The sequence below is a fragment of the Panicum hallii genome, chromosome 9, assembly GCF_002211085.1.
Source record: "Panicum hallii strain FIL2 chromosome 9, PHallii_v3.1, whole genome shotgun sequence".
Taxonomy (NCBI): domain Eukaryota; kingdom Viridiplantae; phylum Streptophyta; class Magnoliopsida; order Poales; family Poaceae; genus Panicum; species Panicum hallii.
The window spans coordinates 70,672,870-70,691,833 of record NC_038050.1 but is presented as its reverse complement, the minus strand read 5'-3'; the positions used below and the strand labels follow the sequence as shown (position 1 = coordinate 70,691,833).

Below are 18,964 nucleotides of genomic sequence, written 5' to 3'. Positions count from 1 at the left end.
TCGTTGCTCCAAGCAGCAGAACCTGACAATGCAGCAACGACCGTAGATCCATGGTTTGTTGTGTTCCTTGCATGATTTCTTTGATCCCACGCTTCATAATTTTGCAGAAGACGCCGCCGGAGAACTGCACTGACAACGCTCTCCGCTCCATGGTTTGGAGTTTCGAGCAGGGCAGAACGTTACTTTCTTGCTCGAGATGACGTTGTGCCGAGTTTCTCCGAACACCGGGAAGTACTCCATAACATTTGAAAATTATAGAGTTTTGTACTTCCTCCGTTTCGTTTTAGTTCATATAGATTCATAGATTTTATTATTCATCTAGATATATAAAAAAATTTATGCATCTAAAAATGATAAAATGACGGTTAATTTGACACGGAGGGAGTAAGTTGTTTAAGCTGGATTTCCTTTGCTCTGCAAGGAGTATATATATCTGCCTCGATCGGCGCGCTGCCCTCGTTCTCGTTCTTTATTTCTTCCCCGGCGCGTAAAGAAATGCCGTAATCCGAATCTGGATCGCAAGATTATCCGGGGCAGGTCATAAGGGCCTGTGTAGATCATTTGATCTGTCTTCAGCGCCGCTGGATCTCCCGCGATCCGTGCGTGCCATCATACGCGTCGTCCCCCATGGTTTGCTCGACATGGATAGGCACTGGGGACAGACCAAGCATTTTGCTCTGCTCCGATGCTACCAGTTCGTGAGATCAAGTGCGTGGTTTCAGACACCGTCCCTCTGGCCCTGAGAAAACGTGCACTGACATCGCATAGCATCCCGTACTCACTCCGCGCCCGCGCGATGGGTAGATCTCTGGCTTCGTCGGATCGCAACCGCCCGCAACAAGACCACAAAAGCAGGCAGGCACGCACTGATCCATCCAGGGAGCACTTGCCGCCCGGGCAGCGCCACCGCGCACGTCGCGACGCCATCCCCCGCTGCTGCCGAGCTGCTCCCCGGCGCCGGGCCGGGCGACGGATCGCATCCGCCCCATCCATGCATGCCGCGCGGGCACGGAGCTGGGCAACGTACCGCCCTGCCCCCGGCCCCGTGCCGCGCCCGCCCGGGCCTGGCGCGTGGGCGGTTGGGGCGGGACCCCGGGCGGGCGGGCAGCAGGAGGAGGAGTACGGGTCCGAGGCGAGCGTGACCACACCACCACCTGCGCGCACCGCCGCGGCGTGAGTGCGTCTCCCCCCTCCCGTGCCGCGCACATTTACTCTCGTGTCGACACTAGTTTTTGAAACCGCAGGGCGGGCGCCGTTCACCCAATCGCCACCCCCACACTGCCGTGGCAGCTTAAACGAGTCTTTCACGACTGCGAGCCGGCTTGCAACGGGCCCGCCCGGGGAGGGGAGCGTGGCTAGAGCTTTATCGGCGTCTCCCAGCTGCCCATCACACAATGATTGTACCCCTTGCTTGCCCTTTTCGCCTCTCCTGCATGCAAAAGCTTGGACGGACGGCCTAGTCTGCCTTTTCCTCGCCCCGGCCTCACTCCCGCTGCCTTTCTTGTGTTGGTTGTCACGGGCAGAGAAAACTGAAAAGAGGCCGGCATCTCATGGTGTGGTGCGGCGGCACCAGCGCGTCAGTGACCAGACCAGGGGCCAGGGGGACCTGGCCTCTCATGAGCGATGGCTTCTTCATGGCGATGCCACTGCATTGATCACTTGGCTAGCTCCTCCCAGTGTCTTCACTCTTCACCGAGCTAGATAGGAAGCCACCACCCCTACCCCCAGAGAGGCTACACTACCGGGACGGCGCACCAGACCCGACACAGCCGATCGCCGTCTCGCCCATGCTCATCCCTGCCCCGCCCTGCTGCGCCCGGCCACTGGGCCCAGTAAATGCGTGCCCCTCCCGGCCCCGTCCTGACCTCGCCACCCGCCGTAACTACGCCGCGCAGGCAGCACGGCCGTGCGAGAACCGGCCGCCGGCCGCCTCGTCGTGACATGCATCAATTGGGGGCCATCGGAGAGAGCCATCGAGTACCCGGCTAGATTCAAGCGATACACGACACGGTGGCGGGGAAAAGGGCGCAGCTAGCTAGCTCCGGCGTGATGTACGTGGCGCCAGCTGCCGCCTCCGGATCGGACCTGCCGGACACACCGCGCTTCCCGGCCGTCCATTCGACGGCGCCGGGAGCGATCGCAGCTCGCTAGTGTAGCAGACCAGCAGTGCTGTTGTAACGCGACGGGACGGGTGTAATTGTGATTGGTGATGGGTGAACCGTGAACTATTTGCGAGCGATGGGTACCTGCAGCCAGCAGCGGCTGATGCACGCATGTAGCAAAGGGACTTTTGAGAGATGGCCCGGTCTCATAGCACAAGGCGATGATGATGCTCGTACGGCCGTGCCAATCCGTTTGTGCTAGCGCCGGTCCGGGGCGAGGGAAAAAGAGGCCGGCGATGACCGGCCGGAAGACGTGGACAGAAAAGTGCTCGCTATCGACCACCCCCAGCCAGCAAAGTTAGCTGCCCAGCGCGGTCTGGCGTGCGCGTCGAGTGCGATCGGGACCCAAGAGCTCCTGCGTCCGTTGCTGCAGATTTGCAGCGAGAAATGATCGTGATTGGGTTTCTATCTGGGTGATCATGGGCGCCCCAGGGTTGCTGCCGCAGAGGATCAGATGCGCTTCCGTTGTTCCGGGCAGCTGAAGGCGAGAGAAGGGCCTATTCTCTGAGCTCCCTCCAATACGAAAGTTGAGGCGCTCTTACTTTTGATTTCTTTTCAAGTAGGAGTCCTCCATTTGGCAGAATTTTCTATCCACCGCTTGTCCTTTCGCTTGGACGCAGACCCGGCAGCTTTTGGTTGAGCTGATGCTTGACAGCATCCTTCCTGTGCATGGGACGGGGACAGGAAGGGATGGTACGCTTATCCGAATTCTTTAGTACTCTTTCGAGACGCAAGATAGGAGGAGTATAACTGTAGAGAAAAAAAGGGTACTACTAAATATGTATCCTCCAACAAAGAATTTGTTTCTGAAAAAGAAAGATTTTTGAACGAGTCTTCAGATGCGTCCATGCAGACGCATTCTGTGTGGCTGTCTCCAGGCTCGACCTCTCCTCCTGGCTCCCAGCCCAGCCAGTCCCTTAGCGCGATGAACGCGTGCATCACTGCGATAACGTGTGTTTTCACTCACGGACTCTGTTGGTTACCGTAGTGTTTTATGATCGGGCGGTGAAAATTCGAAAAGATTTAGTGCTGCTGCACGGTACGGTACCGTTAGGACCAGTACTGTATGCGTATACGCGGAGACTGTGGCGGTACTCGGTATTTAGTCTCAATCAATACAAGCTGCCAGCGTTGGGTGCTGTGTTACGACGAGCAGCCCAGGTGTTTAATACTGCAGTAAAATGCACCGCCGGTTTTTGAACTTGGTTTGGGATGTAATTCTGATCCTCAAACTTTCAAAATGCATATTTAGATCCTCAAACTTGCTAATCGTATCACGTGAAGTTCAAATAGTTATAAAGTGAAAATATTCAACTTATATGGAGCTTACATGTGGGTCCAAATTTTGTTTTTAAAAATTTCTGCTCAACTCTTATATATTCAAAAAAAATTTATAATTTTATTTTAAAATTTTATGCCGATTATTTTCTCCAAATTTATCCTTTTTATTTTCTATCTTGTATAAATTTGATCATATAAGTTTCTTGTTTTACAATTTTTCTATACAAATCTTGTATTTCAATATATTTGTACAAGTAAATTGATATGAATTATTATTGTGTGTATATAATTTTTTATTTGAGCAAATTATATAGCTTTTGATTTAGCATAAACAACTGTATTTTGAACCTCACGTGATACAATTAGTAAGTGTAAGGGTTTGAATGTGCATTTTGAAGGTTTCGGAACCGGATTACACATACAGCCAAGTTCGAAAGCCGACTGTGTTTTTTACTCTTAATACACTTTTAGTATTCGGTGTGGCAAACAATACACCCATCGTCGCAACTCATGCGCTGTGGATCCGCACAGACAGCGCTGCACGGTGTACTAGTCGAGCTCAATCGATATGTGTACGTAGCTGCTGTAATGACGCCGTCACATGCTTCATCACGGTTGTACGTGCCGCTACTATTTCTAAAGCAAATAATAAGTTTTTATCCATTAAATTGGAATCCGGACAAATCAATTGATCGGAATTGTGATCGGAATCCGAACGAATCGATCGAAATCCGGAACCTGAACAAACTAATTGAAATCCCAATCAAAATCCAAATAAATTATAAATAAATTTTATTTAATATTTCTAGATGGTAATGCCTGATGCTCGTGCTGTCGCTGGCTGATCTGGGAGTCAGAAACGCATCTGACACGGTGAAATCTGTTGCTCTGCTACAGTATTTACCCTGCCAAGCTCGGAGGCTGTGCCGGGATCGATCCTCGGGTTAGAACTTTGTAGAACCATCCGAACCCAAATGGGAATAGGAATGGGATCGATTAGAGCGAGGAGACGGGGAATAAACTTCTCGGATCTAGCGAGCCACACATGAGCAAACAAGAAACTAAAGAAATCTGGCTCGGCAACCGAAGACTAGAGAAATTAAAAAACAAAGTGACTAAACAGCCCATGATTCCTGGCTCGGCAGCAGATATAAACAAAGTGGCAGCGCGTACGTATATTCCACGCTGCGCAAACAAGAAACTAAAGAATTCTGGCGCTGCGGCTGCTAGATAAGAAGGAATCGTCCGCAAACCCGCTGTCCCAATAATTTAGGGGGTGCCGATCCAGTGGCACACCCCAATTGCTCCCCGATCAGCAGCCAATCAAGTTGGCTCACTAAAAAGGAGCCCCCCAGCGAGATCGATGGGGACGGAGCTGAGAGCAGGGCATGCCTTGCATGGCTTGCGATGCGTAGGGCACACACAAAACTGGCGCAACGGTTGCCTCGAGACTTGCAGCTACTACGTCATCATCACACATGCGTGTGCCTGCCTAGCTGACTTAGTTGACCCCAGCAGCTGCACACTAATCCGGTGCTTAGCAATCCAGCGCAATGCAGGTGCTAATCATACCCTAATGGGCCTGAACGTCGCGCCCGCGGCAGAAAGGACAAATCGACAGAGAAGTTAAGGGTTAGGGGTTAGGGTGGGGCACGCTACGTAGGTGGGTCGTTTGATGGTAAGCAGAGCTTGGCTGGATTTGGGGGAAGGAAGCATTTTGATGTGGGGAATGGGAATCTTCAATGCTGCCTCGTCTCAGGTGGTCCAGGACGACGCATGGTGTCCGCGCCAGAAAGGTTGACGAGGTCCTTTCCCTTAATTCCCGCTGGTTTTGGATCTACACGCTTCATCAGATCATCCGGATGAGGATCTAGTCCTAGTACTGCGTAGCTCGGAGCAGGAAGGAAGGAGAGGGGACCGCACGCTCCAGCCGAGCTCTTGCTTTCAGCAAGCTCCGTTGCGTGTGGCTCGAGACGGGGATCCCTTTTTCGCGCGCTCTGCTGTGGGAGGAGGGAAAAGAAAAGGACCATCATGGCAAGCTCACCAGAATACTAGGCCCATCCAGTCCGTATTTGGTGACCCACTACGTCATCGCGTCGGCTTCTGCCCTCCCCGCGCGTGTCTTCCCAGTCAGCCCATAGGCCGAGCCCATTCCTCGCCCGGCAGGCAGGTCGCCTGTCTGTGGACGGTCGCACGGACGGACGAGGGCCGAAAGCCCAATATGTTTTGTTAATGGAGGTTCCATGGCCACAAACTGCGTCATGTACAGAAACCGGTGGCACGAAGAGCAGAGCCCATCCTTCGATGCTGATGCCGCTACAGCAGTGGGCGCGCCTCCGAGGAAGCATGCGTATCGCGGCGGCCGGCAGCAGCCGAGCCGCACCCTTTCCGGGCTGCGTTTTTCTGATGTAAACCGCCTGCCTTCCTCCTTGCCGCGTGTTTGGACATCGACAGTGCCCCCGGCTGGCATCTACAGGCAGGCTCCTGGATGGAGCTGGGAGATGCGCCCAGCTCAGAGACGGCCATGATGATCATCCACGCCATCCTCTCCGCCTCTACTGCTTGCTGCTGCGATGGGAGACGTCGTCAGCTACAAGGCTACACGGCGGTGCGAAATGGGATCACGGATCGGACAGCGGATCCGCCGCCAATCAACTCTCCTCCGGCCGGGTGCGGCCATCATGAGCACACAGTGAAACGGCTTTGGAATCTGGATCGGTCGGCGTGAGATGCGATCCAAGCAAGTATCATGTTCATGTCCGCTGCAGCTACAGCTCCATCCACCGGGCAAGGACGTGTGTCGCGTAGCCGAAATTGCGGCGACCACGAACAGGCAGCAAAAGGAAGCTCCATCCTCCTGTCCTATCTGTCTTAACCACGCGAGCTGAGCTCTGTCGTAGGCCAGTGTCTTCGTGGGAGTAGCAGCTCGTTGTCAACCAGAGCATGTGAGCTCTGCAAGTGCTGCGGAGCTGTGGCTACTGAATACCATGTGCTTGCAAGTTGCAAGTCCTGGTTTGCGTGCGTGCGTGCTGGATTGCACATTTGCACGTTGCAAACGATCAGGTGTCTGAAACCGGCGCGCGGCAGCTCGAGCACGAGCAGTGCGGCGAATATCTGTGTGTGTACCTGGGAACTTCGCAGCTTTCAAGTGTTTTGTTTTCTTTCTTTTGGGGGGCCTGCAATTCTATCATGGGACGTCTCTGCGCCTCGCTCTGATGAATAACTACACCTGCTGCTAGTCCCTGTAATCTCGGCCCACGGTCTACCTGTAATCGTGATTTGGGATGGATGGCTGATCGCTGATCGGGTGCGGTCTCGATCCTAATAATAGGCTAATCGTGGTCCTGTACAGGAGGTATAATCAACACTGGATTATTCCTCTTCATTGATGAAGGATGAACAGATGACACTTCAATTAGGAATCCGCGTAGCCTGTTGAATTCGGGCACCCCGTTCATATCTTGCCATTGATCCCTTGATTCTAGAGGGAATGTGCATCGTCCTAGGCAAAATTAGCATGTCCTTTTTTGGGAAGTATTTCATATCATGTCCTTAATTTCTTTCTAACAAGTAAGATGGAAATGAAGCATTTTAAACAGAAACATTTGCAAGGTCAGGTGCGTTACGTGGTGGCGTGCATAATCAAAGTGGCAAGAACACAAATTCTACGTGCTACATGCTTCTATCCATATGGGTCAATATTCCCCAGCCCTACCGAATTAAAAAACCAATCTATGGCGAAATGGTAGCAGTTAGCGCGTGGACAGCTACAGGCATTTATATCATGTCAAAATCAACAATATCGGCTAGAGACGACGATGCCACCGATCTATCATATCATGTCAAAATCAACAATATCGGCTAGAGATGACGATGCCACTGATCTATCAGTGCCATGCTCTAGGACAAAAATCTATTATGAAACTACAATATCAGCTATGCAAGACAGAAAAATCTTATAATTCCTCGTGGATTAATTTTTATATTAAGGAAATATTCGGGTCTCAGCCATCAGAGTTCCAGAAGCTTACAGCTGAGAATCTCCTCATGGATTAATAAAAAATAAGAAAAAGGAAGAAGTAAGGCTTTGTTTTCACAAAGCCCAGCTCCCTGTACAACATCAAATCTATATTTTGGTGGCTATAATATAAGTGGACTAAATCTCTATTTTCTAGTCTAACAGAAAGACAAGATGATCCATAGTCTGAACTTCGTTTTGGACTCCTAGCTTCAGTTCTACGAGTTCTTGTAGCTAATTAAGAGTACCCAGCTCCAAACAAAGTAAGAGATAAAGTACCACCCAAAGATAAGCTATCGTACCAGTCCTTGCCGCGAAGAACAAAACAAAACAAAATAGAGACTGCTTTTTTTCTCTCTTAGAAAGAATGCATGTCCCACTACCGCTAGCCATTTTCAGAACTCTAAACATTAGGTAAGCTGGTCACATACATATATAGTAGTATATATACAGGACAACTGGACGTCTAGACAAGATGTCAATGGTTTCCGAGGTGTAGTTAATCAAAATCCAATCAAGACAACACAAAGGTGGTGTCACATTAACAGCAGTGCCCAGCTCAGGATCTGAAGACCGAGGGCATCGATCAGCCCTGTCAACTCACACGTACGTTCTTCTGAATTGACAACAGAATCTATCTTATCTTAAAACATAAATCCACGCAGATCCTCAGTTTAGTTGCACTACCTTAGATGCTGCCAAATTATCACCATACTGTAAGACCTGAAACCAGCAATGTCTTTTTGTGTTATTTTTTTCTAACCAAAAAGATAAGATCTGCAATGTCTACAGGTGAAAGCCTGTGCAACAAGCAGGCTTGTTCAGAGCTCCAAATTCTTTCGCATTTCAGTTCCTTATAAGGGTCTAGAACACGAACTCGGTGGCCAGCATGCTTAGCACCGTGACCTCTAATTAAATTTGTTTTGTATTTTCAGGCCAAACAATTCATCACGGACGGGCCGTTTTCGGAGCGCAGGGCGCGGCCATGAGCGCCCACCCCGTTCAGTAGTGTCGAAGTCGCGTCTCGCTATCCACACGGTCGGTGCCCCGGCCGGCGGTATGGCACCGCGCTGACGATCATGTTCTCCGGTGACCTTGCCGTTCGCCATGCCGTGCATGCACCGGAAACGGTCAAAACGTGCGCGCGTCTCAACTCTCTCAACGGCGACGGATCGATCCGCCGGGCTGGGGCCGGGCGGCGCCTCCGCGTGCGGGCTGACACTCCGCGTGCGAACGCCTGGCGTTCCAGACACCGAACATGCCCCGTACGACATCTCCGTGTGGGTACCAGGCCACCGGCCGGCCGGCGTAACTCTGCGTGCAGGGACCTGCCACTGCCAGGGGGAAGGCTGAGCTCCGAAGCGATCCGCGGGACGGGCCGTGGACCGGCGGGTCCGACCACGCGTCGTGCGGCGGCGTGCGGCGCCCCGCCGGCCCTCCCGGTGGCATTTAACGATTGGAGGCAGCATGGAGCTGATGGGGGCGCGCCGCGCGCGTAATTCCTTCCATGACCGGAGGAGTCAGGTAGCTGCCGGCTTGCATTTATGTACGTGCCAGGTGCGTGCACCTGCCGGCGTGGCGGATTCGCTCGTCGACCGGTCGCGTGCAGGCCGAGTGGCCGATGGAACAGAGGAGATGAGCGGACCGAGCATGCTAGTCTCTCATTTGAGCAGGTATGGGTTCTGAAAAGGATGGTGTAGATGTAGTAGAATTGGATCGTCAACGCTCGTAAGTGTACGCCAGATTATTCCCATACTCATCTGCAGATGAGAGACTAGACTACGGGCGATCTTGCATGCCGCCGTCTCGACCGGCTGGTGAACCTCCAGCAAGGCCGGCGGCGATCTTCCGACGGGCGATGAGGACAAGTCTGCGGCACGACATGCAGTCCTGCACTTGATCTCTGGAACGCAGAACGCGGATCGTAATATATCTAGATGTACAGTAAAAATTATGCATCTAGAAAACAAAACGACTAATAATTTATAATTCGACTAATAATTTATAATTTAGGACGGAGGAGTACATCCAAAGCTCATGGTGCGGTAGCTGTATATGGACGTGCGCCATGCAAAACGAACTTGTGAGCTGTTCGTAGATAAACGCCTAGCTTCATGGGATGATGGATGCATCATTGCAGATGGTGGTATCTCTCCTTTATCCCAGCTAGTTGGCGGACTGTCGCTGATGATGCGCTTGCGGAGTACATTTTCCTTCGACGTCGTGCAATACGACTTCCATGAAAATGTGCAGCGCTATCGCAGCGGATCATTCCAACCCTGCTGCACGTTAATTCTAATACAGTCGTCGTCAATGCAGCCTACACGTTCAGACGGAGCAGATATAGCTAGTTTTAGGACAATGACGCACACAAACACTACAAAAAAATAGCGTAATTTCGTCGGTCATAAATCGTCAAAAATAGCCCGAAAGCCAACGAAAATAGCTATTTTCGTTGGTCGGCCGACAAAATAGGCCGACGGAATAAAATCAACGAAAATGAGCGCATTTTCATCGGCAACCGACAAAAATAGAACTATTTTCGTCGGCCTGTACAGCCGACGAAAACGATGGTAGATATTTTCGTCGGCCTATCCAGCCGACGAAAACATTGTCAAATGTTAAAAAAAATTTAAACAGCTTAGGCATCCACATTGACTCCAAGTAAAACATCATGTCCATAACCTCCGGAATGTCTTATTGAAATGAGCTCATGGTAAGGATCTTTGTGCACACAGCAGATAATTAAGGAAGAAAAGGAAGTCTAAGTGGTTTTGTTTTGTGGCCGGCGCGGCTCTGTACCAAGGAATGGCTCACAATTACCCCACGACCACCAAAAGGAGGTTTTCCAATGTTTCTCAACTGTGCCATTTCATCTCTCTATTCTACCATCCCACGCTGCTTGAAGATTTCAAACATGGTAGAACCAATCTTCGCTGGCAACTCAACGACAGTGACACCAGCCTCTCTGAGTGCCTTGATTTTGTCCTGGGCAGTACCCTTTCCTCTTGATACAATTGCTGCGTAACAAAGATGGCATGGAACTATATTAGTACATGTAACATGATAAAAAGGAAATGAAACTGAATTAGGAAAATAAGCATATTAATATATAACAGTATAATAAAAATCGGAATGGGCAGATAAAGCCATTTTAGCATAGTACCGTGAGTTGGTGATTACAGCGTATTCAAGAATGCAAACCAGGTTGCCAGCGCAAGTTTGATGAATGTCACAGTAGTAACAAGGAATTTCTCCAAATTGGTAGATATGTATAAATTTGTCTACTACAACATGCTTGGGACTAAAGGGCTTTATTATTCATGTATAGTCTCATAAATTGCTTAAGTATCTTTTGTTGTCTCCAGGCATTTAGTAATAAAAAATTTGATAAGGGCATTTAGTAAATTGATCGAGAGAGAGAGAGAGAGAGAGAGAGAGAGAGAGAGAGAGAGAGAGAGAGAGAGAGAGAGAGAGAGAGAGAGAGAGAGAGAGAGAGAGAGAGAGAGAGAGAGAGTAGAATTGTGACGCGTAAGTGGCATATCTTAACTCAAATAAACTGCGATGACCATTTCGACTTCATACTTCAAAGTGTACACAATCGAATGGGAAAAAATATGTAAGATTCCAATTAAAAGAATGAAGGTCGTGCTAAGGTAATAACTCCAGCATGACCCATGCGACGGCCCGGGGGTGCTGTAAGTCCAGCAATGAATGCAACAACAGGCTTCTGTGTTTTGCTTTCCTGAGGAGCATTACAGATGAAGTTAGGCCCCGTTTAGATCGCTTACAAATGTTATAATTTTTACACTCTCTCTCCATCACATCAATTTTGGAACACATGCATGGAGCAGTAAATGTATGTAAAAAAAATAACTAATTGCACAGTTTAATTGTACATCACGAGACGAATCTTTTAAGCCTAGTTAGACCATGATTAGATAAAATTTGTCAAATACAAACGAAAACGCTACAGTAGCAAAAAGTTCCAAATGTTATACAAATTTGCAATCTAAACGTGGCCTTAGTAGATGGAAAATGTAATTTAATTCAGCAAAACATTAAAAAAGAGACAGAAAAAAAGAAGTTTCAGATCCAAGCCAGAAGACATGCTGTTATGAGATGTAATATCTGCAGCAACTAATGATAAATCCCTTCATAAGACAGACGAACCCATAGGGCGTTAGTTACTTAAACTTCTAACCTGACCACATACAGGAAGTCACTCCATGTCACATGAAACTTCTTTGGTTCATAGCAACTACTTTAGGTCTATGGCAAGAGTAGGTAGCCACAAGGGTTTTTACTAAACTGAATGCACATACCAGATGGATAAGATGGCCTACTTAGCGAAAATGTGGGCCACAACCCAGAGCTTGCATAGGAATTGTGGGACCAGCTTAAAGCTAGGGTTGAGTAAGCATATATGCTCAAGCTAAATCAAGGTCCAGGCATCTAGCTTAATTGCCTTCCGTAAAGAACAATGGGAAATGTGTCCCTATGCCACTGAAAAAGTGCTCAAGACTGAACTGCATGAAACTTCACTAGTTCATGAGGGAATGGTGTTGCAGAGTGCAGAATCAATACAGAACTATGGCATGTAAACATGTCATTCAGAAAAAAGGAAGACTCTAAATATATGATGGTACTAGCTCTTACCTGGATGAATGCTGCAGCATCCTCCTTAGCAGTACCTCCAATTTCACCAATGAGAACAATACCTGAAAGGCGCAGAATATTGTCCAACAGTGAGAACAATCCATAAATGGAATGGAACTGTGTTGAATGAAAAAGGCATATGGAGATAGTATTGAAAAAATAAATAATGTAGTTGAAGCATTCAAGTGCCAAAAATACTAAATATATGGGATTAATTCCACATAGAAGATCCGGGGCCGGCGCCGGTGGGCCGCGGCGGCGGGGGCCTCGGGGCCGCGTGGGCGGCGGCGGCGCAACGCGGGGGAAGGAAACGTGGGGGAGGAGGGGCTGCTGTGAGAGAAAGGGATCGAAGGCGTGATGAGTTGGGTCCTTAGGTCAATTCTATTTTTGTTGGCTTACCAAAGCCGACAAAATTGCTTTTATTTTTGTCGGCCCAGAACAAGCCGACGAAAATGCTACTATATTTTCGTCGGCTCTGACTAGGCCGACGAAACTATAGTCACATTTTCGTCGGCTAGATCTAAACCGACGAAAATAAGCACAATTTCATCGGCTTTAATAAGCCGACGAACTAATTTAGTTATTTTCGTCGGCTTTCGGTGGACCGACGAAAATAAATATAGCCGACGAAATTGAGCTGTTTTGAAAAAAAATACTTCAACACGATCCATTGAGCCCACACATATACGAGCAAGGTACTGAAATACTCCTAAAAAGATCGATTTAAAGGCCCAAAAGGTACACTTTCCATTGGCCGGCATGCATGCAGGACGTAGTAGTTCATTCAGGTTACCTGGCCTGCACATGCTGCATGCATGCATATGGTACCAGCAGCAGTGTATCACGCTCGGCAAATACTACCACTCCTAAAATCAACAAAGCCGGCCACATGCTGCTGCTAGCGGATTCAGAGCCAGCGTCGACTTGCGACGGATCGATATGATGATCAAACCGCCGCCGCCCTCCAGGGTCAACGAACCGGCCTGTCTAGCAGGCTAGCATGCAGCTCATCGCACGCGCCAACGATCAACCGCCACGAGCGCAGCGCGTAGTACAATAACGCCCTCACCCCGCCGCCGAGGTGAGAGGTCCGGCCGCCCGCGGGTTCTCCGCCGCTTCTACTTGGGGGTGAAATGAAGCCGTCCAGTCGAGTCCACAGGCCAGGGACATGCCATGGGGGCGCCCATTAACCGCCAACAGCTCGCTAGCTTCGCGCCATTACTCGCCCCGGCCCTACCGGCCTCGGCGCCTCGCGTCTTCTCCTTCCCGCTTCCCGGCCCGCGCGTCGCGTATAAATCCGCCCTGCGGCACCGCGACCCTCCCGCACCTTGCTCGCTCGCTCGCTCGCACTAGCAAGCTAGTCGTCGGTCCACGGTCTCAAGCTCTCAGCTTGCTCGTGCCTCGATCGCCCAGCTTTGATCTCGTCAGTACGTCCCGTCTTCTCGACAGTAGTACTAGTGGCCTGTCTCGAGAACCACTCACTGCACGACGCCTCTGAAGAGCTAGCTTCTTGCACTTCCATTTCCATGGCGAGCCACCACCGGTCCGCCGCCATGGACAGGGCGGAGCTGTTCCGGACGGTGAGGCAGGCCACGCTGAACCACGCGCGGCTGCTGTCCCACCGCCTCGCCGCCCGCCTGCCGCACATCCTCGCCGTCACGCTCCTCGTCGCCGTGGCCCCGCTCGTGCCGCCGTCGTCGTCGCTCGCGGGGGCGCCCCGGGCGCTCCGTGACTGGGCGCGCGCCAACGCCGGTCTGGCGGCGGCGGCGTGCGCGGGCCTGGCTGCCGCGGCGTACGCGTACGCCGCGTCCCGGCCCCGCCCCGTGTACCTCGTCGACCTGTCCGGGTACAAGCCGGGCCCGGCGCACGAGGCCACCCGCGCCCAGTCCATCCGCCACTTCGCGGTGGCGGGGCGGTTCACGGACGAGAGCATCGCGTTCCAGACCCGGATGCTGGAGCGCGCCGGGGTGGGCGAGGCCACGCACTTCCCGGCGTCGCTGCTCACCGTCCCCGTCGACATGTCCCTCCGCGCCGCCCGGGAGGAGTCCGAGGCCGTCGTCTTCGGCGCCGTCGACGACCTTCTGGCGAAGACCGGCGTGCTCGCCCAGGACATCGGCGTCGTCATCGTCAACTCCAGCCTCTTCAGCCCCACGCCGTCCTTCACGGCGCTCGTCGTCAACCGCTACGGCCTGCGCCACGACGTCGTCACCCACAACCTCAGCGGCATGGGCTGCAGCGCCGGCATCATCGCCATCGACCTCGCCAAGCACCTGCTCCAGGTACACGCCGACGATCTATCGTGCACTAGCTCCTCTCTCTCTCTCTCTCTCTCTCTCTCTCTCTCTCTCTCTCTCTCTCTCTCTCTCTCTCTCTCTCTCTCTCTCTCTCTCTCCCCTTGCAGCTAGATCCCGTGCACGGCCTTGTCCTGGTGCAACACACACTGACGCTCGAACGTGAAAGAAAAATGCCTAGCGCGTACACATGCATGAACAACTAGGCCAATCACCTTGCGTGTCGCTTGTCACGAACACTCGAACAACATGGGGAATAAATGAGCGGAATGTCATTGGACACAGGCACTTGACATGCTTGTCATCATTAAGATGAACAGCATGCATGACAGCATCACACAATGGTCTTCAAGTAGGTAGGATTGCGCAGAGCCACCATTTCGAGTGAATCCATGAAAGAAACATCTGTCACTTCATAGTGACCAGAGAGATAGCTCAACTGAAGGTCGATCGTGACAGTCACCGCAGCAGGTCGGTGACAGACTCGGTATCAGAAAATACATCAATGCTTGTGACCTTTTGCACTTAGGGCTACAGGAGTGACTAGCAAGATCCAAATCCTAGTCTCAGATCATAAGCAAGCGTAGTATCAATCTACCAACAATAATAGTAGTAAAAGCTAGTGCCGACACCAAACATAGAAAAATAATAACATCTACAGTATTGTTTGGTCCCAATCGCAGACACTTACTAGTACATGACAGCATGAAAAAGAGAAGTTTATTCATTAACTTTGTATGCATGGTGGGGGTGTTTAAGGTAGATGCGTGCATTCATGGCCTTATATACCACGCCGAGGACCATTGCATGTAGGCCTGTCCCGAGCCGTCCCTGGCCACATCAATTCGAACATCACTGACAACATCCAAAGGGGATCGACTCATCGATCCGCCAGTTGCCAAAACACCCCAGAGCTGGTCCAGCAGCTAGGACCATGCATGCATGGCTCCATGGATCAACGGCATGTGCTCCCAAGAGGAATACAGACCGTCCGATCGGGGACGGACGGCCAGGATCGGCTGGACAGCAGGGCCTGATGAGAGCCCTGAGCCCCCTCCCCCCTTCTAGCACCGTGGACCAACAGAAACAAGCTCGTAACGGGGAACTAGTGCTTGTCCCTCCCTGTGTTGCTGCGTCCATGGACCAGCCGCCGCCGGGAGCCACCTGGTCGACGGGACTTGAGATATCAAGGCTCCGGTCTGTACGATTGGCTGTTGGATTGGGATGGACCCCAGCTAGCCATGCAGAATTTGCTGCATCAGAATTCGCTGCAGCATTTCACCGTTTTCCAGTGCTCACTGGTAGCCAGCCAGTAGCAACTTCTTACCACGAGCTCTCTCATTCAGTTCAGAATGAAAAACTTATTAACCTTGCCTCTGAAAGGACTGGTCACAATCACTAAGCAGCTAGCATAACACTAATCTTGGGACAAACAGTCAAACAGCATTGATCTTTGGACAAGCACATCATATCGTCTCCAACCTCACCCCCGGCCAGAACAGCCGACACGACCCAATTGCCACTCCCCCCCCGGGCCCTGCCCAGTGATCCTGATCCAGTCTAGCAGCTCCCAGGCATAGTAACTGTGGTTGGGTGGCAGTTAGTTAGGGTTGGCACGCTGCGATGCGTCGTGTCGTCTGCGCCTGCTTAATGCCTGCTGGTACGAGCCAATCGCTGCAGCCTCACCTACTCCTGCTGCTCTCCGACCAAAAGTCCAGAAACTGCAAATCTGAGACGTGCAGTGAATTCGTTGCCCAGGACGACGCCCCCCAACGGCCGGCCTCCATGGTAATAATAACTGAAAAAACAGCTTCATTTCATACCTGTGGCATTCAATGCACAGCGCACCTTGCTTGCAGCTTCAGAGATCAATCCACCATGGTTCATGGTTGGATGACCGGGGCCTTGTTTAGATCCCATCAAAATTTCAACTTTTTACACTATTTCTCCATCGCATCAATTTTGGGACACATACATGGAGCAGTAAATGTATGTAAAAAAATAACTAATTGCACAGTTTAATTGTACATCACGAGACGAATCTTTTAAGCCTAGTTAGTCCATAATTGGATAAAATTTGTCAAATACAAACGAAAGCGCAACAGTACCAAAAGTTATAAAGTTTTGGAATCTAAACAGGCCCTGGATCACACACACATTGCTGCGACGACTGGTGATCTGGTCGATCGGGCTGCAAATGAAATGAAACGAAACGGCCGGACGTGAAGCGTGATTGACTGATGATCTAGCTTCTGCCTGCTGCAGGTGCACCCGGACACGTACGCGCTGGTGGTGAGCACGGAGAACATCACCCTGAACGCGTACCTGGGCAACCACCGCCCGATGCTGGTGACCAACACGTTGTTCCGGATGGGCGGCGCGGCCGTGCTCCTGTCCAACCGCCGCGCCGACCGCCGCCGCGCCAAGTACCAGCTGGTCCACACGGTGCGCACGCACCGCGGCGCCAGCGGCCGGAGCTACGGCTGCGTGACGCAGGAGGAGGACGACGGGGGCAACGTCGGCGTGTCGCTCTCCAAGGAGCTCATGTCCGTGGCCGGCGAGGCGCTGCGCACCAACATCACGACGCTGGGCCCGCTGGTGCTCCCGCTCTCGGAGCAGCTCCGGTTCCTGGGCGCCGTCCTGCTCCGCCGCGTGCTCCGCGCCGACGTCAAGCCCTACGTGCCGGACTTCAAGCTGGCGCTGGAGCACTTCTGCATCCACGCGGGGGGGCGCGGCGTGCTGGACGAGCTGGAGCGCAGCCTCGGGCTCAGCGCCTGGCACATGGAGCCGTCGCGGATGACGCTCCACCGGTTCGGCAACACCTCCAGCAGCTCGCTCTGGTACGAGCTCGCCTACTGCGAGGCCAAGGGCCGGATCAGGAAGGGCGACCGCGTCTGGCAGATCGCATTCGGGTCCGGGTTCAAGTGCAACAGCGCCGTCTGGAAGGCGCTCAGGACGGTCGACGACGCCGGGGAGACCAACCCGTGGGCCGCCGAGGTCGACCGCCTCCCGGTGCACGTGCCCAAGGTGGCGCCCATCGCGTTCGACGACGACCACCAGGCGCCCGGCAAGGAAGACGACGGACACCACGCTGCCTAGCTAGCAGCCAAGTCTATTTGGCTGTGCTAGCTTCATCATACGCCTATATCTTGCGTGGTCGATCTGGCGCCCGGGCTTATTGGCAGCCCTCCCTATATACAGGCATTTCTTATAGTAAGTACTACTACTACTAGTGTGTAAATCTTCGTATGGATGGTGAACTCGAGAGCATTGTTGCGTGTAATTGGATGGAGATCAGATCATGGAAGGGAATTTCCTAAAAAAAAAAAGCTGCCTGCCTGCTTGTCTCTTGCTCGTCGCCGGTCGTCCGCTGCTCTTCACCCCTCGTGCTGCTGGCCGCGTCGTCCTAGTTGTCAAGCGAGAAACATAGGCTTCTACTGGGCTGCTGTTGTGGGCCTACTAGTTCAAAGCCCAGCCCCGGCTGTTTTATCTAGCCTTTTAAAATGGAGAGCCCACGAGCGACCCGTTTGGTTATCTACTTATCTTTCTTCCTCAGTCCTCACCCAACCCTATCCCCCAATTTGGATGCTTTTAAAATTCCGCGACTCTCTCTCTCTCTCTCTCTACAATTCTGCGATCCAAATGTATGTTTCCAGCGGAAGAATGGAGGATGCTTTTAAAATATTAAACAAAATGTTGGCATCAAACACACCACCAAATGATGCAACCTTCAAGGGACTAAATGCTACTAGTAAGAAGTGGAGTTAGAAAGAATGAGAATAGAAAGTTAGAATTGTTAAGAAGAAATAACACTCATGGTTGCCTGCGGCAATGGTACGGGGCATTATCTTCAGCTTTAAGGTCAAGCACAAGTTCTCTTCAAGTTTCAACCTAGTATTTATTGATCAATCTGGTACAAAGGGCACACCCTCTTGACATGGACAATCGATAGAGTAGAAAAAGCCAAAAAGGAGCACGAGAAAGCAACTAACTCCAGAACTGATTTCAAATGGTTTAAACCTTAGCGAGATGTCTACTGATCTGCACACAGAGACAGTGCATGCCATTTTTGAGAAAAAATGTTGATGGTTGACAGCGAATTCATGCATGGAAATCATTTTCACATCGGTGTGAATCCTGTTAGATTTCTGCAGGTGTGAGTGTCGCTGCTTCAGCTTGAACCTGGCACGGAGATTTTACAACCTCTTGTTTATTGAATTCTGAAAATTTGTATTTCAGTCACAGCTTCACATGCCTTATTGCGAGCAGGGATTGGAAGGAAGGGGTTCAGAACTGCAGATCATTTTGCGCCGTTTGTACAGGGACCTCGGATTGTGATAGGGGAGTCAATGGAGCATCATGGGCCAGGCCCTTCTGGTCGTGAAATTGTAATCATGGCCTGCACTGCACCTTACCGTGCTGCCGCCTGTTGTCCTTGTAATCTTGTGGTATTTATAAAAATCTGTCTACGTTCCTGTCCTCTCAATAAAAAAAAATGCACCATGCATCCATATCCACATCCATACCCTTCGTCGGTAAAAAAAAAACCGTCT

General features: G+C 51.3%; 1 protein-coding gene across 1 annotated transcript; it reads left to right on the top strand.

Annotated features, from left to right (window-relative positions):
* The first annotated feature begins 13,481 nt into the window (after positions 1–13,481).
* On the top strand, positions 13,482–17,597 carry LOC112876390 (3-ketoacyl-CoA synthase 20-like). Its single transcript, XM_025940488.1, has 2 exons — positions 13,482–14,399; positions 16,677–17,597. The coding sequence occupies exons 1-2, from the start codon at positions 13,647–13,649 to the stop codon at positions 17,508–17,510; spliced, it is 1,587 nt and encodes a 528-aa protein (XP_025796273.1). The 5' UTR covers positions 13,482–13,646; the 3' UTR covers positions 17,511–17,597.
* Positions 17,598–18,964: the final 1,367 nt, after the last annotated feature.

Bases quoted from the DNA above. Each gene is read 5' to 3' on its own strand.
- LOC112876390 (XM_025940488.1), top strand. From the start codon at position 13,647: ATGGCGAGCCACCACCGGTCCGCCGCCATGGACAGGGCGGAGCTGTTC. The intron at 14,400-16,676 runs GTACACGCCGAC...TGCCTGCTGCAG, and splicing joins TCGCCAAGCACCTGCTCCAG to GTGCACCCGGACACGTACGC.